General features: G+C 39.7%; 1 protein-coding gene across 1 annotated transcript in view; it reads left to right on the forward strand.

Annotated features, from left to right (window-relative positions):
• Positions 1-18,994, forward strand: part of Rars2 (arginyl-tRNA synthetase 2, mitochondrial) — a 44,352-nt gene that overhangs the window by 20,723 nt on the left and 4,635 nt on the right. Inside the window, exons 7-14 of the mRNA XM_038347196.2 lie at positions 591-674; positions 4,334-4,410; positions 8,334-8,492; positions 9,068-9,174; positions 10,364-10,459; positions 12,783-12,843; positions 15,049-15,125; positions 18,194-18,318. Coding sequence (XP_038203124.1) covers positions 591-674; positions 4,334-4,410; positions 8,334-8,492; positions 9,068-9,174; positions 10,364-10,459; positions 12,783-12,843; positions 15,049-15,125; positions 18,194-18,318 — 786 coding nt within the window. The remainder of the gene's footprint in view (positions 1-590; positions 675-4,333; positions 4,411-8,333; positions 8,493-9,067; positions 9,175-10,363; positions 10,460-12,782; positions 12,844-15,048; positions 15,126-18,193; positions 18,319-18,994) is intronic.

Consider the following 18,994-nt stretch of genomic DNA (forward strand, 5'->3'; position numbering starts at 1 on the left):
GGGCTTTCTATGTTATAACTTGGTAATAGAAAAGTACATAGTTTTAAGACAAAATGGATTTAAAAAATTAAGATTATGCCAGGCGGTGGTGGCGCACGCTTTTAATCCCAGCACTCGGGAGGCAGAGGCAGACAGATCTTTGTGAGTTCGAGGCCAGCCTGGGCTACAAGAGCTAGTTCCAGGACAGGCTCCAAAGCTACAGAGAAACCCTGTCTCAAAAAAAAAAAAAAAAAAAATTAAGCCAGGCGGTGGTGGCGTACGCCTTTAATCCCAGCACTCGGGAGGCAGAGGCAGACAGATCTTTGTGAGTTCGAGGCCAGCCTGGGCTACAAGAGCTAGTTCCAGGACAGGCTCCAAAGCTACAGAGAAACCCTGTCTCAAAAAAAAAAAAAAAATTAAGCCAGGCGGTGGTGGCGCACGCCTTTAATCCCAGCACTCGGGAGGCAGAGGCAGACGGATCTCTGTGAGTTCGAGGCCAGCCTGGACTACAAGAGTTAGTTCCAGGACCGAATCCAAAAAAGCCACAGAGAAACTCTGTCTCGAAAAACCAAAAAAAAAAAAATTAAGATTATATATTTATTTGCTTCTAGGAAATTTTATAGCAAATCTAAAAGAAGCTTTAGGGCATCAAGTAACAAGAATAAATTACATTGGAGATTGGGGCATGCAATTTGGTAAGTATGTTTGACTTGCTTTTCATTTTGTTATATGGCCTAACTGTTTCAAGTACCATAACATTTGGTCATCTGTATGGAATACAGACAAGACCCCTGATGGCTAACAGTGTGATGTGTCTGTGGTGCTAGGAATTGAACCTGGGAACTCCCGTGTACCTGGCACGTGAACTGCCACTGGGCTGTGTCTGCCTATAGAGTTATATATTCTACGTAATCTCATTATATAATTAAATTGAATATTCAGAGCAATGCCTAATTAATACCCTTAACACACACACATGCACATTAAGCCTTTAGTAAGGAAGAGTATCTTACCTTTATCGATTAAAGGTAGAAATGAATACACAGAGATGAAATAATTCAAGCTATTTATTCCCATCTCAGCCAAAGCCTGCAATTTTTAGATCTAGTGAGGTCCAACCCCCTCCCCCATCCAATAAGAAATGGGATTTATTGTTATGTGACTGAGTAACCCAGAGGTAAAACAAAGCATGATCCTTTGGCTTTCTCTAGAACCTCCTAGTGGATGAGGTGGAGGGTGCAAGGAAAAGGGTGAGACCCAACAGTTGTGTGGTGTCAGTCATGTCTAAGGTCATTTGGAAAGTCTGTGGTTCATACAACCAGTAACCTAGGTATGAGGAAGGCAAGACAGATGAAACAGTTATGACTGTGAGGGACTGGTTGCACACTGAATACAATCTTGCGATGTTTTAAGATCCGGCCATACTTCTACATTCTCTGGCAGAGAGGTATCAGCAAATTCCTAGAAGGCAGGTCTCCTCACTAGGATTTTTGTTGTAGCACTTTTTGTGTGCTCTTTCTCCTACAAGATGCAAATTCCTTGAAGGTATAGACTATGCCGTGATTACTTTTGTACCCACAATGTGTGGCACATAAGAGATACTCAGTGAAAAATGACTGCTTATGGTAATAGCAAACCTAGGTGATAGTGTAAGGTTCTCTAGGAGTGTGTAGTCCCCATCACTAGTTCTGAAATTCACTAACACACTTATATTCCACATACAGTGGGAGGAAATAAGTTTCCAAAAGAAAGACCACTTTATTTAAAGGAACTTTCTTAAGAGTAATTACTTCAGTTTAAGCTCTAGTCTTTATAGACAGCATCCACTTTTTATTCCTTTGACTGATCTAGACATTTCACAGGCTTCAGCAAGTGTATATTTGAGTAGTCATCAAATTTTGGCTGGAAGATTTTACAGTCATATTTTTCTTTATAGAAATATAATTGGTGTTTTTTGTTTGTTTCTTTTACTTTTGGGGGGCCTGCTACCCAGCTCCCAAATAAATACGCAGAAGCTTATTCTTACTTATGAATGCCTAGCCATAGCTTGGCTTGTTTCTAGCCAGCTTTTCTAACTTAATTTAAATTATTTCATTTCTCTTTAACTATTTTTTTTACCTCTAGGCTTTTTACCTTTTCTTTATATATCTTTCTTTCCTTCTTCCTCTGTGGTTGACTGGCTGGCCCTTGGAGTCCTCTCCTTTTCTCTGTCCTCACTCTCTTTTTTCCTCCTGTTTATTCTCTCTTCGTGCCAGCCCCTCCTCTCCTTCCTCCTCCTGCCTAACTATTGGCCGTTCCGTTCTTTATTAGACCAATCAGGTGTATGAGGCAGGCAATGTAATTCAGTTTTACAGAGTTAAACAAATGCAACATAAAAGAATGCAACACATATTTGCATCATTAAACAAATATTCCACAGCATAAACAAGTGTAACCTATCTTACACTAATATTCCACAACACAGGAATAATGTTATTAGTGACCTGTCAGCATTTCATTACAGCTGTTAGAGGAATTAAAATTTTCTTTCAGCTATCCCATTTGAAAGTTGGCACATGGCTTCTGTGCACAGAATTAGTTTTCAACATGTATCAGACTGAATGTTAAATGGAAGAGTTTTTGCTTTTCCCATCTTTTTTTCAGCACTCACTGGACAGGCATCGCTGCACATTCTGATTCCAATACCCTGAATCATAATCACATTTGTTTTTCTTTTGAAATAAACAGAACTTTAAACATCTTCCTCAGTGCTCTCTGGGATCTAGAACATTGCTTACTCTCAAAATAGCATTCTGCTCTCTGCTGAGTCTTATAGGAAAATGAGCATTGGTGGTGGAGAGATGGCTCAGCAGTTATGAACACTTATGGCTCTTGTAGAGGACCCAGGTTGGGTTCCCAGCATCCATATGGCAGCTTACAGCAACTTGATAACTCCAGTTCCAGAGGACTCAATTCGTTCTTCTGGTCTTTGCATGCACCAGCAATGCCTGTGCTACACATACAAACATGCAGACAAACACTCATACACATAAAATTAAAATTAAACAAATCTTCCTTAAAAGGATGCAAAGTGAGCATTCATAAGACCTTTTAGATATGAAGCTTGATGATTGGCATGGCTGCTTAAACATTAGTTTTTCAAAGTAACAAGCCTACATCCTGCTCTAGACCCAGGTTGTGTTTGTGTAGGCAAAGACTGTTCATTCATTTCCTGGCCACCCAAACCCAAATAATCTCACAGAAACTATATTAATTACAACACCTTTCAGCCAATGACTCGGTCATATTTCTAGCTAGCTCTTACATCTCGACTTAGCTCATTTCTATTACTCTGTGTATCGGCATGAGGCTGTGGCCTACTGGTAAGGTTCCAGGACATCTGTCTCCTTCAGCAGCTACATGGCCTCTCCTTGACTACTTCGTCTCTATGTCTTTGTTCGGATTTCCCACCTGGCTTTACTAAGCCAGCTTATTTAATAACCAATGATAATAAATCATATTCATAGCATACAGAGGGGAATCCCACATTATATTTGTCCTTTGAAACTAAAATTATAGTCATCTTTTACCATTTTTATTAAGAATATTCTAAAACCTCATTTAGTATTTTTTGAGAGTTCAGATTAGTATAATTTTGAATATATCAGTATAATTTTGAATGTCTAATGCCTCACAAAGTAATTGTTCAATAAATGTTTATTTTCTTGCTGTCTGCCAAGGCATTACTGAGTGCAAAGATGAGTCGTCCTAGACTTTGAGTTGGCTGAGCTTACAATCTTTTAAACTTAGGATCAGTGATCCATTACAGCTTGGAATAAGTTTTTCAGTGTTTTTCTTTTGATGTGTCATGATGTGGGATGTCCTTCTGTATATGTGTTGCTCTTAATGGTTAATGAATAAAGCTGCTTTGGCCTATGGCAGGGCAGAATATAGCCAGGCTGGCAGAGATATAGAGAGAAAGTAGGCAGAGTCAAAGAAATGCCATGTAACTGCCAAAGGAGAAGGACTCCGGAACCTTTCCCGTAGGCCACATCCTCGTGGTGATATATACATTAATAGAAATGGGTTAATTTAGGATGTAAGAGTTAGTTAATAAGAAGCCTGAGCTAATAGGCCAAACAGTGTTATAATTAATATAGTTTCTGTGTGATTATTTGGGTCTGGGCAGCTGGGAACGAAAGAGCAGTCTCTGTTTACAGTGTCATTTTGTAAAATATGCCTTATATATAGCAGTAATTCTCAGGGTTTATAACTGAGAAGTTCATCTTTTTATAGAACTATACCTGGTTTTCACCATGACTAATTGCTCTATTATTTTATTGAATAATGTTTCATTTACTCATTATCTTAACAGGTCTGCTGGGAACAGGTTTCCAGCTGTTTGGTTATGAAGAAAAACTCCAGTCCAATCCTTTACAGCATCTCTTTGAAGTAAGTTGGTAAGGCAACATTAGAGAATGCTTCAACATTTTTTTTCAGGATACTTCACAAAGACTTTTTAAAGGCTCTCCCAAGACCTGACTAATTTCAGTTCCAGTCCAACTGGTTTCTAAAAAAAAAAAATAAATTAAAAAAAAAAGTATTCTGTTTTATTTGATTTTAAACAGTATTTCCCCCAGATACATGGAATCATCTTAGAAATAATGCATAGATCTGGTCAGGCAGTACCCATTTATAGTCCTAGCTCTCAAGAGGCCAGTCTGTGCTACATAGCCTTAAAACAAACAAACCATAAAATCTACACAGCCGAATGGCTAAGAAAGACATAAATTTCTCTCTGTTCTGTCAGTTTATATATTTCATCTTATTTTCTGGTTTTTATAGCAATGGCCCTGACTGTCCTGGAACGTGCTCTGCAGACCCAGCTGGCCTTGAACTCACAGAGATCTACCTACCTCTGCCTTCCCAGTGCTGCGATTCAAGGCTGGCGCCACCACCGCCCGGCAAGACTTGTAAATCTTTAGTGTATGCTTTTTTGCCCTTTTATTTTCTCATTGTGCAGGAAAACCACTGTATAATTTGTACTCTGAAGTTTTAGGTTTTGTTTTATCCATTAAGCCGTTCAGTTCTTCCTGAGGTTTGCCCAGTGTGAGCACCTGTTTTCTTCATTTTGTCCTGGATAGCTTTATTCTCTATCTCTCAAGTTTCTTTTCCTGCCCAAGTAATCTCCAGAGTCAAATTTCATTTTCATTGTCTCATTGTTTTCTGTGTCACACATGTTAGTGACATACAGGGGACCAAACTACAGATGTTCTGTCTCTGTAAGGAAGAGTACTTGACAAACTAAGGGTCTACATCCCTAACCAAAGAACTCAGAGAGGCATTTGTCATTTCCTTTTTGCTTTATCTTTCCCTTGAAGCTACCTATGTAGTAAAGTTGAATTCTCTATTTCTTTAAGAGTTTATGCCTGCATCTTTTTATTTTCATTATTTTAGTTCTGTGTATATGCATGTTGGTATGTTCACATGAGTGCAGTTGCCCTCAGAGGCATCAGATTCCTTATAAGCTAGAGTTACAGTGAGCTAGAGCCAACTTACATGGGTGCTAGGAGCTGAACGCAGGGCCTCTGGCAGAGCAGTGAGTGCTCTGAGCCACTGAGTCACCCCTCCTGTTCTGCACCTTACATGGAGACTTACATTTTGATTTACACTAAAAACTTATCTTCTCCATTGAGGGTTTAATTGGTACAAACTTAAAAACTAAATCCACTTTACCATTATCAATAAATAAAATATTCCCTCTCACTGTCTATAAATATTTTCTGTATTATGTTTTTAATACTTAGAAAATAACATTTTTTTACCACAATTTTAGCAAATTGTTCCCAGACCCAGGTTTATTATCCTAATTCCACGTTGGTCTCCAGTATACAAGCTATCCCCACCAACCCTGGGAGACATCAGCTCTCTTTATGTTGCATGCTTCACCTGGATGCTGTCACCTGGTCCTCTGGACCTAGAAAAACTAGAGGGACTCCACCATCCTGTGTTGGTGCACTAGGAGTGGTGCCCTCAGAGGCTTGCCCCCACCCTGTGGACTCCTCATCTGCTGTCTTCATGGCGGTGCTCCCAGTCCTCTCCAGTCTAGACAGTTCTCCTTCTTTCAGAAAATGCATGCCTTTCTACCCACCTGCAGCTTTCTGCTATAATACTGCAGTATGCAACATCAGAATGGGGGCACCTCAAAAGGACAAGGTATACAGCGTGTATCTGTGCAAACCATACTATTTTCAACATGAACTAGTGCACACTGCTCTACAAAAGTTAGTATCATCCTTGAGTGATATTCAAAGGCTGGGCAGATCAATCAGTGGTAGAACACTAACTAGCTTAGCATTAACAAGACTGGGTACAAGTCCCAGTTGTAGGAGAAAAGGCATTTTATCAGGCGCCATGGCACATGCCTGCAATTCTAGAATTTGGGAAGTAAAGGCAGAAGGATGAGGTGTATTCCCTTGTTTCAAAGAAACAAAACAGAAAGAGAAGATGTTTTTTATTATATTACAAAATAAATAAAAATAAGAAAAACAACATAGGGAAGAGATTAAGGCTCAAATACTTTTCATGTGCAATGGTAATATATTAAGAAGAAATTTGATGGTGAATTTAGAAGTTGGATTTTTGTTGTAGGCAGAAATTTTAAACTTTATTGTTAATTGTTTAAAGTGCTGATATGCTGAAGTTCAGTTGTAAAATATATCCCTTCTGTTCTGCCTTCTTCTTTCATTCCCCCAGTGCTAGGAATTGAATACAAAGACTTTTTTAAATTTCTGTGATTTTTTTAAACATTCAGACTCAGTCCTGGGATATATGTGCCTCAGTGCAGAGCACTTGTTCCCCACATGCAGACCTGGGCCCATTGCTCTTCCAGTGAGGTGTGGGCAGGAGTTCTTTTCAGCATTTGCACAGTGTTTGTTTCAGAGCACATTCTTTCAGAAAGCCTTAGAAATTTTCTTTAAAATAAGTCATGTTTTGCAACATAAAGCAAGGCTTTTGACAATCACAAAAATTGAAATAATTTTGTAAGCGGAGACTGCCCCTTCCTTCCCCAGCCACCCAGACCTGAATAATCACACAGAAATTATATTAATGACAACACTGTTTGCCCAATGGCTTAGGCATATTCCTAGCCAGCTCTTAAATCTTAAATTAACCCATTCCTATTATTTTATATTTTACCACAAGGCTTTGGCTTACCGCTAAGATTCTGGCATCTTTTTCCTTCGGCAGCTTCGTGGTGTCTGCCTGACTCCACCTTCTTTCTTCCTGCATTCAGTTTAGTTTTCCCACCTACCTATATTCTGTCCTGCCACAGACCAAAGCAACTTCTTTATTAACCAATGGTAATAAAACATTCTTAGCATACAGAAGGGAATCCCATATCATAATTTCTTTCTTCTTATCAGACCACAGTGAAATAAAGCTGGATATCAATAATAATGGAAACTTAAAATACATATAGTGAAATTCTGAGAGAAGTTTGAAGTTTTTTTGACTTTCCTGTTTGCTAAAAATGAAAAATCTTGAGTACTGTTGTAACAAAGGCTAACATTAATTGATATTATTAACCCTTACAATTTGCAAATGACTAATGGCAGATACCGAAAAAACTATTAAAACTGCATTAGAAGTGAGCTTTAGTAAAGCATCAGCCCCATACCTTTCCAGTTGTTTACAGAACTAAACCAGCAAAGTGGATAGTGCAAAACCACAAAATGCCTATTCCACATAATGCTGAAGAGTCCAAGCTGGAATTAGTTGACCTCTCTGAAAGTATTTCTGTTTGCAATCACCACCTGTTGTGCTAGTCTTTTATAGCTTGAAAGAATAGCTTTAAGTTTTTTCATAAAAAATAGCTCCTGAAGCACATCTGAAAATATTAGGTTGAAGAGTAGTCAGATGTAGGTGGAAGAAGACTCAAAAGCCCCCACCCGCGATGCTCAACCCTTCGATGATAGGTTCAGCGCTGGGAGCGTCATTACCCTCAGTTGTTTGCCTGCTGTTGCCCACCAGGGTTTGATGATAAAATCTCCAACCCAGTTGTCATACAGATGGCCCTGTTTAAACTAAATGGGTCACAAAACCAAATCAGAAGTCATAAATCTGGGGGCGGGACAGATGGAGGAGAATGGAGGGTGATAACGGTGAGAGGGGTGGGGGGAAGCACAATTGGAGTGTATTATGACATGGGACACTGCCAAAGAATAAACAATAAAAATAATCTTCAGTAGCTATTAAACCTCCCATTCATCTTTTATTTACTGGATTAAGCCATGCTACTCTGATAAGCCTTTCTCAATGAAGTTTTTGTATGGAAATAACAGAGTATAATAATACATTTAATGTACTTTTAGGTTTACGTACAGGTTAATAAAGAAGCTACAGATGATAAAAATGTAGCGAAATTGGCACACGAATTCTTCCATCGACTAGAACTGGGTGACGTGCAGGCACTTTCCCTGTGGCAAAGATTTCGGAACTTGAGCGTTGAAGAGTACATTCAGATTTACAAGGTATCCCTAGAACCTCTGTGTTCCCTTTGCTGGTATTGTGCTTACTGCCTGCTGCTTAAGCTCTTATTTAAGAGTTGATTTCTAGTTTAGTTGAAACTCCAGTCAAATGATGTTCTTGGGTGAGAGAGCTAAAAACAAAATAAATAATCCAGAGCTCCTCTCATCCTCATTCTCTCAGAAAACATAATTTGTGAGGTAGTGCTAGATGGTGGGAAAGAAGGCTGTACTGGGGGTGAGTGAGCAAGGTGAGCGTGTGGAACGGGAGCCAAGAGGCTGGACTGGAGCATGACGGGTGCCCTCTGCCAGGCTGTGCAGTTAGTGCAGACTTCTGGCCACAGAAGCCTCCGCAGCTGCCTCCGCCACATGGCTGCCTGAGTGTGCTCAGTGCTATCTAGATCCCGAGGCCATGGCTGCCTGTGACTGCAGATACACACTGAGGATTTGGCCACTGGCGCTGTGGTCGTTAGAAAGTCTAAGCTTTAGTTTCCATCTTTGTGGCAGGGGGTAAGACATCTTTAGTTTTGTCTTAGTAAAAAATTAACCAACATTTTCCCCATACTTCTGAATCTTCTCAGCGCCTTGGAATATACTTTGATGAATATTCAGGAGAATCATTTTATCGTGAAAAATCTCGAGATATCTTAAAGTTGCTGGACAGCAAAGGACTTCTACAGAAAACAATGTATGATCAAGCTACTCTTCTCCCTTTCCCTCTTCCTGCCTCCCTCCCTTCCCTCCCTTGTTTTCTTGAAGATTGTAACTCACTATGTAGTCGTGGCTGGCCTAGAACTAACTGCAGACCACGCTGCCCTGAAACTCACAGAGATCCTCCAGCGCTGAGATTAAAGGCGCGCGCCACCACACCCAGCCCCAGGTTACTGTGCTCTAGTCAAGTAAGTGTGTTCTTTGACACTGATGTCACTTTAGTCTCTGAGTGAGGACAAGGATAAGGTATGTAGCCGTCTTCCGTTTGTACTTTCTCTTGCCAGGCATGGTGGTACTAACCTTTAATCTCAGCATTTGCCAAGCAGAGGCAGGAGGTTCTCTGTGAGTTCCATGATAGTCAGGGCCACATGGTGAGACAAAACTTACCTGTAATTTCTGCATGCAGAGGCAGGGGATTTATGAGTTGAAGGCTGGTAATGAGATGCTTTCTCATATGATATATCACTGTCATGACCAAAGTCTCATGTTCATAGGAGAATGGATGGCCCCTCTTATAAAAGGAGCAGAAGTATAAAAACAATGTTTTTCTCCTTCTCAAATTCCATTTATGATGTCATGTCATTTCATTTTTAAGGCCTAAATAACGCTACTTCATGGCAGGTGCATGTCACATCTTTAAAACCTGTGAGTGACGAACCCTGAGGTTGATTTCGTGTCTTGACGATAGTACATAATGCTACAATGGGCAGTGCAGTATTTTTTCAGCACAATATTTTTAATTCCTTTGGATACATATTTATTAATAGAATTGTTGGATTTAAGAATAATTCTTTATTTCAATGTTTTTCAAGACCCTCTTTACTACTCTCTGTGATGGCTGTACTAACTTACATTCCTCCCTGTGGTGTGTAAGGATCCCTTTTATCCACATCCTTGCCAATGCTTGCCATCCCTTTTTTGGGTTTTGTTTATTTGTTTAAATAAAAGGCATTCTAACACAAATGAGGAACTATCACTGTAGTTTTAATTTTCTCCACGTCAGCCAACCTCATGGTTTTGACAGTTGTTGCTTAGAGTGTGAGCTGACACCACTTGCTGTTGCACGAGCAGTAAGAATGGCTTCTGGTGTGCTAAAAGTGCTCTACCTACTCTACCTTCACATACAATCAGTATATTGATTTGGGCATCTCTTTTGCGTTTTCTAGAACAGGAAATGTTGTAGTAGATCTCTCGGGGACTGGTGACCTCTCTTCTGTCTGCACTGTGATGCGAAGTGATGGAACTTCTCTCTATGCAACCAGGTTTGTAGTGTCTGTGGGTGAGCAGCCCGAGACTTCATACTCTTTGTCCCAAGACGAAAGCAAAACAGTCATCTTGCCCTCCAAACTATTTTTAAAAAAATTTACTTACAAGCTATAAATCTATTTGCATATTTTAAGAATATTTGCTGGGTTTCAATTTATTGCCAGTTACAATTTCCAGAAAAATTTAATCTCAGAAGAATGGGACTTTATATTAAAATTTATTGACTATCATAAACTGTTCACAGCATAGCACATCATTCTGTCTGTGGTCCTTCATAATCTTATATTAAGTGTTTTTATAAGAACACATTGTCAGGAAATATATTCTAAAAATGACCAAGTTAAGGTTCAACGTTGACCTCACATATTAAAAACCATTTTACATGCAATGCCAAATCTCATTATATTGTGAAAAATTAGAAAGTGGGCTTCTCCATACCACACCCTGTGGAAGTGAGGACTCATTATTCATATTTGAGAGTTGCACTTACTAAGCACACATGGTTTCTCGAATAAAGCCAATGGGAAGAGAAGGCAGAGCAGTGAAACAGCCATAACCGTCCACTTCTGGCAGAAGGTCCCAGTGTCACCCTGGCCTGAGTTTTAAGTAGGTTATAAACCGCCGTATACATTGGTTTGTTGCCATTAATTCCTAATTTAGTTAGGAATTAAACCCAAGATTATGTTCATGTTAGACAAGCACTGTTCCACTCACTGAGCTATGCCAGTATCTTTACACAGAGCACATTTCTAACAATGGTAGTTTTGCTGTTGAAAATTTCATGATTACACATAACTGAGACAACCAGTTAATTTTCTAAAAGCCCCTTAGAGAACTCATCTCTTTCTAGTTTAGTGTCTCTCTTCATCAGTTTCTTGCAATCGGGGTTAATGAGAAAAAAATGGAATGCCTTATGAGGGGTGTGTGTGGGAGTATGTATAAATGCACACATATACCCGTGTGTGTGTGTATGAAAATGTCGTTGTGGCAACTAATTATTACTAGGCAAATTAAAGAAATCAAGCCCTGCACCAGTGTGGACATTTGCACTTAGAACAGAAGCCCCGTGTCAGGAAGGTGTAGTGATGAGCGCCGCTCCGGCGCTCTGGAGGCAGATGCAGGCAGTTCTCCTTGAGTTCAAGAACTGCCTGGCCTACACAGAGTTAGAGTTCAACCAGTGCTAGCTAGTGAGGCCCTGGCTTAACAGTAAACAAACAAACAAACAAACAAACAAATAATAAATAAATAAATAAATAGATGAATAAATAAATTTTTACTCAAGTGTGAATACATATTCCATATGGTACCTGGACCACGAGATGGACACAAATGATATTTTGATACTTTATAATACTTAAGGGCTATAAGAAATGTTTAGGTCTTTTCAGCATTTTCAACTTCAATATTTTAATAACCTTTGATGTTACTTTTTAATATGTATATATGTGTATATCTGTTTGTGGGAATAAGGTACATGGGAGTTCGGGTGCCCTGGGGTCTAGAAGAGTTTGTTGGACCCTCTGGAGCTGTAGTTATAAGCAGTTGTGAGCTACCTTTCATGTGCTGGGAACTGCACTTGGCTCCTCTACCGAAGTAGTATGAGCCGGGCTGCTGTGGCGCACGCCTTTAATCCCAGCACTCGGGAGGCAGAGGCAGGCGGATCTCTGAGTTCGAGCATAGCCTGGTCTACAGAGCTAGCTCCAGGACAGGCTCCAAAGCTACAGAGAAATCTGTCTCAAAAGAAAAAAAAAAGAAAAAAGAAAAGAGAAGAAAAGGAAGGAAGGAAGGAAGGAAGGAAGGAAGGAAGAAAGAAAGAAAGAAAGAAAGAAAGAAAGAAAGAAAGAAAGAAAGAAAGAAAGAAAGGAGAGGTAGGGGAAAATAGTATGTGTGCTCCTAATCACTGAGCGATCCAAGGTCTTAGGAGGTTTTTTAAATGCAGTAGAAGTTATTGCTTTTGAGTGAGCCATTTTGAATGCTTTTGCCGACAGACTAGGGCAAACAGTACTTCTTTAGCTCTTTCATCATCTATATTCTAGCTGTGTTTTTTGAGAAAATGTGTGGTAGAAAAGCAGTAACTGGATGGCTCTTTTCTGTGAAGGCTCAGTTAAGTGTAAGACACCTGAGACCTTAACTTGCTCTACGGCCTTTGTTTAGTTAGTTGCTTTTTAATTACACTTTCCAAGGCATTGTTGTTTTGTTTTTTCAAACCCAATTTTGTTATTATTTCTTATCAAAGTGTACTGGGACTCTACAAGGGTGTGTTGTAAACTCCAGGTCACAGAATAATACAGTAAAAGTAACTATAATCCATTTTTTCAGGGATCTTGCAGCTGCGATAGATCGCATGGACAAGTATAATTTTGATACAATGATTTATGTGGTAAGTAATCACAATAAAAAGCAAAAGGTTATGAGCCTACATCATGGAAACTAGACAAAGACAGAAATCGGAAACCAGGGCCAGAGAGATGACTCAGTGGGCAAGGTGCTTGCCTTGTAAGACTGATGATGTCAGTTCAGTTCCTAAAACCCACGTAATGAAGGGAGGAGAGAATCAACTCTAAATTGTCCTCTGACCTCCACGTGTGGATCATGGCATGAACACCTATGTACATATGTGCCCACACTCACCAGCAGAAAGCAAAAAGGAAACTATGTTGAAAAAATTGCCAAAAACAATTTGTGACACTGAGGAAAATAATTAAATACTAGGTTGACTAAAATAGTGGCTTCTTTTAAATTTTTTTAAGATTTATTTACATTTATGTATACAGTGTTCTGTCTACAGGCACGCCTGCAGGCCAGAAGAGGGCACCAGATTTTATTACAGATGGTTGTAAGCCACAATGTGGTTGCTGGGAATTGAACTCAGTACCTCTGAAAGAGCAGCCTTAACGACTGAGCCATCTCTCCAGGCTTTAAATTTATTTTTTAAAATACTCAAAAATCAAAAGTTTATATTGCTTCATAGTGAAAAAAATTAACAAAACCAAGAACGTGGTTATATGAAATTACTATACATGAGTTAGTATAAGGCACTTGCATTTATCTTATTCTATTGGTGCATTCTTAAAAAATTATTTTTAAATTTATTTTGCGGGGAGGAGTTTGTAATCTGAATATTTCCTCTTAATGTTTAAAATTGCATCAAGGGAATGGAGGAACAGCCCACATGTGGTACACAGACATACATGCATGTAGAACACTATACACATAAAATAAATCTTTTTAAAATTTTAAATAAAATTTAAAAACTATATCAACTTATTATAGTGTTATTATATAAGCTTTATTGCTGTAAATAAAATAAAGTGTTAGAACAATGTTTTAAAAAGAACTTTTCAGGTGGTAGTGGTACACACCTTTAGCCCCAGCACTCACGGAGCAGAGGCAGGCAATCTCTGAGTTCAAGGCCAGTCAGGAAGGAAGGGAGGGAGGGAGGGAGGGAAGGAAGGAAGGAAGGAAGGAAGGAAGGAAGGAAGGAAGGAAGGAAGGAAAATTAAGAAAAGAAGAAAAAGAACTTTTAAAATTTTGTAATATCTTAAGACACAAAATTTCAGACTACCAGTAGTTCTGAGTACCCTTCACCTACTCCCTTCTACAGACACATGTAATTACTTTGTCAAGAATAGATTAACATGTGTAAAAACATTCAAATCTCTTCAGTTTATCTTTGCATTCCTGTATAGGCTGGTTTTATGAAACTCTGTCCCATGTATAGATGTGTAACGACCACCATATTCAGAACACGGATGGTCGTCTACTTGATCACAGTTCCCTCCTGGTGATCCTCCACTGGATCACAGTTCCCTCCTGGTGATCCTCCACTGGATCACAGCTCCCTCCGACCCTTCCCTTGATCTTCGGCACAGATGCTGTCAATTTAAGAGTGTGTAACTGGCATCATACAGTGTGTAACTTTCTAGAATTGTTTTTTTTTCTCCAAGCTTAGCGATCGTCCCTGAGACCCATCCAAGTCAGCGTATCACTAGCTTGATCCTTGTGTTGTTGACGGGTATTTCAGTCTCTTCTCTGCCTACTTCCTTTGCATGTGCTGCCTCCCTGTAACTAATATGGCGGTGCCATCTGGTTCAGCTTATCTTTGGTCTTCTGGAAACAGAGATTATAACATCTGAGAGAGAAGGAAATGAAATAGAATATTCTGAGTGTTTTTTCAGCTTCCTCCTGTCTTAAGGTGCTACCACTCTTATTTTCCTATCAACCTAAATAGTCTTGTCATGTGTTTAAGATTTATTTTAATTTTTATTTATGTATATGAGATAAAGAAAATGAATGCCTGTGTGTGCAGGTACCCACAAGCTAGAAGAGGGCATCAGATCCCGGAGCTGGAGTTGTGAACCGCCCAGTGTGGATGGTGGGAACCAAACTTGGGATCTCTGGAAGAGCAGATAGTAAATGCCCTTAATCATTGAGCCATTCTCCAGCCACTACTATGTTTACTTAAAACATTGACAATGACTCTAGGCTAACAAAACTCTAATGTTTTTTTACGTAGGACCAGCCCATTTTTACATATTAACTTGTCTTTGTTTGTTTGTTTTAAATTCCAAAAAATTTCCTCAAGGCAGACAAAGGGCAAAAGAGGCATTTTCAGCAAGTGTTCCAAATACTGAAGATGATGGGATATGAATGGGCAGAAAGGTAGGATCCATGTTGGTTTTTGTTGCCTGATCAAGGTCACTAATGTCAGCTATGCCTCAGGACATTACAGTAATTTATGTTCACGTCTCTTTTCAGGATGTTAGTATGAAAACACAGATTGATTTTGTGCTAATTTATGTCCTGATAATATTTATTAGATGTCTGCTATCAGTGTTTTCGTTTTCAATTATTAATATCCATTTCCTCTTCCTCATAAAGACAACCAGTAATTTAATCACAAGCTAATGGTTTTCTCAGTAAAGTGAAACTTTAGTGAACTGCAAAGAATCACATTTTCTTTTTTTATATTTTATATTTTAATTATACATAATATCTTTGGGTTTTTTTTTTTTTTTTTTTTTTTGAGACAGGGTTTCTCTGTAGCTTTGGAGCCTGTCCTGAAACTAGCTCTTGTAGACCAGGCTGGCCTCAGACTCACAGAGATCCGCCTGCCTCTACCTCCTGAGTGCTGGAACATGATTTCTTAATACATGTATATATTGCATTTTTATCATATTCACACTGTTTCCCTCTTCTTCCATTCCCATTGATCCCCTTCCTAATGAGTCTTCCTTTCTACTTATTGATTGATTGAGTTTTTTCTTTATGGGACCATGATTTGTTAGGGTTGCCTAAACAACATAGGAGATATTTTGATAGAAGCATGAATGACTTTCTTGGGGCTACAGTATGGACAAAAATGTCTCTCCCTTCACCAGCAACTGTTAACTGCCTATATGTCCTCAGAGAGGGCAGGACCTCATGAGTCCCTCCCCACTCTGTGAGGGGATGGTCTATGGGCCAATCTTGGGCAGGTTCACAGTTTATTAATGTATATCCCTACCATACATAGAAGACATCATCCCACAACACTCTCCTACTTCCTCCAGCTGTTACATTCTTTCCAACTGGGCTCAGCATTCAACAGTCACTCTGTAGTTAAACTTTGCAGTAACTGTTGCAGAAATGCCCGGCGGTGGTGGCGCACGCCTTTAATCCCAGCACTCGGGAGGCAGAGGCAGGCGGATCTCTGTGAGTTTGAGACCAGCCTGGTCTACAAGAGCTAGTTCCAGGACAGGCTCCAAAGCCACAGAGAAACCCTGTCTCGAAAAACCAAAAAAAAAAAAAAAAAGAAAGAAAGAAAGAGTAAAGTTTCTCCCACCAAAGCTGGACAACACTTAGAAGGTACGTTCATAAGTATAATATGTCCATTTATCAGAACAACACTAGTACTTCCTTCATTACAGCTCAAAACCATTCAAGCTGTGAGCTTTAGCCATGCATGCATAACCAGGTATGAATTTCCTTCAGAGCGATTAGGTGCCTCTCTAACAGTCTTCCCCGTGTTACACCTGTGGGCACATCTCATCTGGCAGGAGGAGTATGGCATGCAAGGTTCACAGCTGAGTAAGATTGTTGATTATACCTCTCCTCCCAGCCTATGGCATCTTCTGGCACTATGAAAGCTAGCTAGCAGGGAGGAAGCTTCTAGCCCAGTCCCAGCTTGATTTCTCAATGTCCTGCATGCATATTATGTCTTATACTATTGGTGGGTAACCAAATAGCTTGTATTGTTTTAGGAGTTCAAGTCATAAGGTGGTATCCACCCTGGCACTGAGATTTTTTTCTTAATAAACGTATTGGTTCTGGGAGCAGTTTATGCATCCACACAGTATTGCCATTCAAACTTTTATATATTATTTTGTTTTTTAATTAGCTCACAAAGTAATCAGTTTACTAATACCTTTCTCATCCATCCTTAGTTTTGATTTCCCTCTCCCCTAAGATCTCTCCCACTTCTTTGCTCCCCATCCCCACTTAAATCTTTCCACCCCCATTCCTCTTTTCATTTCTCTATCGGATGTGTTTTACTGTGGTTGTCCCCACCCCTTCCCAGGCTTCTCATGAGTCCCTTTCTACTTTCTTAGCCTCTACCCACAACTGATTCCAATATGAATGCCCACGTGTAAAAATCAGAGGTTAGGAGCGAACATGGCAGTGTTTTTCTGAGCCTGGGTTACCTCACTTAATGTAATGTAATGTACTGGATATGTGCATGTGGGATAATGAAAGAAGATAGTTATCTCTCACACACTGGACATAAACGTCAACTCCTAATGGGCTCATAGACTTTAAATAAGATCTAAAAGCACTGCAAGAACAAGTATGGAAAACAATTTAAGATATAAGGACATTCTAATGGCACCTCAATCACTCAGGCAGTAGGCTAACATTTAACAGGTGAAACCTCATAAAGTTAAGCATGTGTACAATAAAGGAAACAGTCAAGTAACAAAAGAGGATTTCTGTGAGTTTGAGACCAGCCTGTTCAACATAGTGAGTTCCAGAACAGCCAGAGGTATATAAAGAGACCCTATCTCAAAAGAACAACAAAAAAGTGTGTGTGTGTGTGTGTGTGTGCCAATATTGCTTAAGTATTCACCATTATAAGCCACCAGGAAATGCAAATGACAACTACTGTGAGATTCCATCTCACTACAGTCAGAGCGCTGTTACCAAGAAAACAGACGGCCACCAGTCGTCATAAAGACGTGGGGGAAGGGAAAGCGTCTACTCCTGTGCTGGTGGAACTATAAACTGGCACAGTCACTATGGAAATCAGTATGGAGCTACCACATGACTCGGCTAAAACCATGTCTGGATATATACCCACAGGGCTCCGTGTCCCACTACAGAGACCTCTTTCATAGTAGCAAGGAGATGGTATCAGTCTGGGTGTCCACCAAATAGTGAAAATGTACCTGTATACAGTACAACTTTTCAGCTATTAAAAAATGATAACTTTTGTTTGAAACGAGGTCCCTTGCAGACGTTGGCCTTGAACTGCATATGTAACTGAGAATGATCTTGAACTCCTAGTCTTCCCGCTTCCATTTTCCAGCGCTTGAATTGGCTGCCACGGACACCGTTCCTGGCTACATCCTATTTATTTGGTAATTTTTAAAAACTCAACTACAAGGTTAAAAGTTTTCTCAAAGGGTGCTAAGATACACTCACATCATTAGCACCATTTTAGCTTTTGGTTAATAAATGCCTGTCCGTTTCAGGTGCCAGCATGTGCCTTTTGGAATAGTAAAGGGAATGAAGACAAGAAGAGGGGATGTCACTTTTCTGGAAGATGTCTTAAATGAGGTTCAATCAAGAATGCTACAGAACATGGCTTCCATTAAAAGTAAATACTCTGCTACTTTTATGCTTTCTTGGACTCCACTGAACCTGAACAAAAGTAGCTTTCATTAATTTGACATGTAACTCAGTTGTTCATTAATCTAAGTTGAGTCTTCTTTTCATGGACAGCTTGAATGTTGACAGACTGTTTTCCAAGTTGTCCTGTGACATGCTTGTATTTTTATATAAGTCTGTGTGTCAAGTGCACACATGCATACATTCATGTTGAGGCAAGAGTTCTCAGACGTTGCCCACTTTTTATAAAACATGAACAAGCAGGATCTCTTACTGACTAGGCTGGCTGGTCATTGAGCCTCCCTAGCACTGGGATTGCACACACAAACCACTACTAGCAGAGGTTTGTTTGTTGTTGTTTTTAAACAAAAACATAGGTTCTGGTTTTCACACTCAGGTCCTTGTGTTTTCAAGGTGTCATGCTTTTTTATTGCTGTGTTGAGACACCATCAGCAAAGCAACATATAAAAGGAAGCATTTCATTTGGAGCTGATGGTTCCAGAGGTTTGCAGTCCATGACCATCATGACCGGATATATGGCAGCAGGCTGACAGACACTGGAACAGTAACTGAGAGCTCACACCTTGGTCCCCAAGCAAAAAGCAGAGAGAGCTAGCTGGGAGTGATGTGGGTTTTTGAAACCTCAAAAGCCAACCCCTCAGTGA

Source organism: Arvicola amphibius, chromosome 11 (genome assembly GCF_903992535.2).
Source record: "Arvicola amphibius chromosome 11, mArvAmp1.2, whole genome shotgun sequence".
Taxonomy (NCBI): Eukaryota; Metazoa; Chordata; class Mammalia; order Rodentia; family Cricetidae; genus Arvicola; species Arvicola amphibius.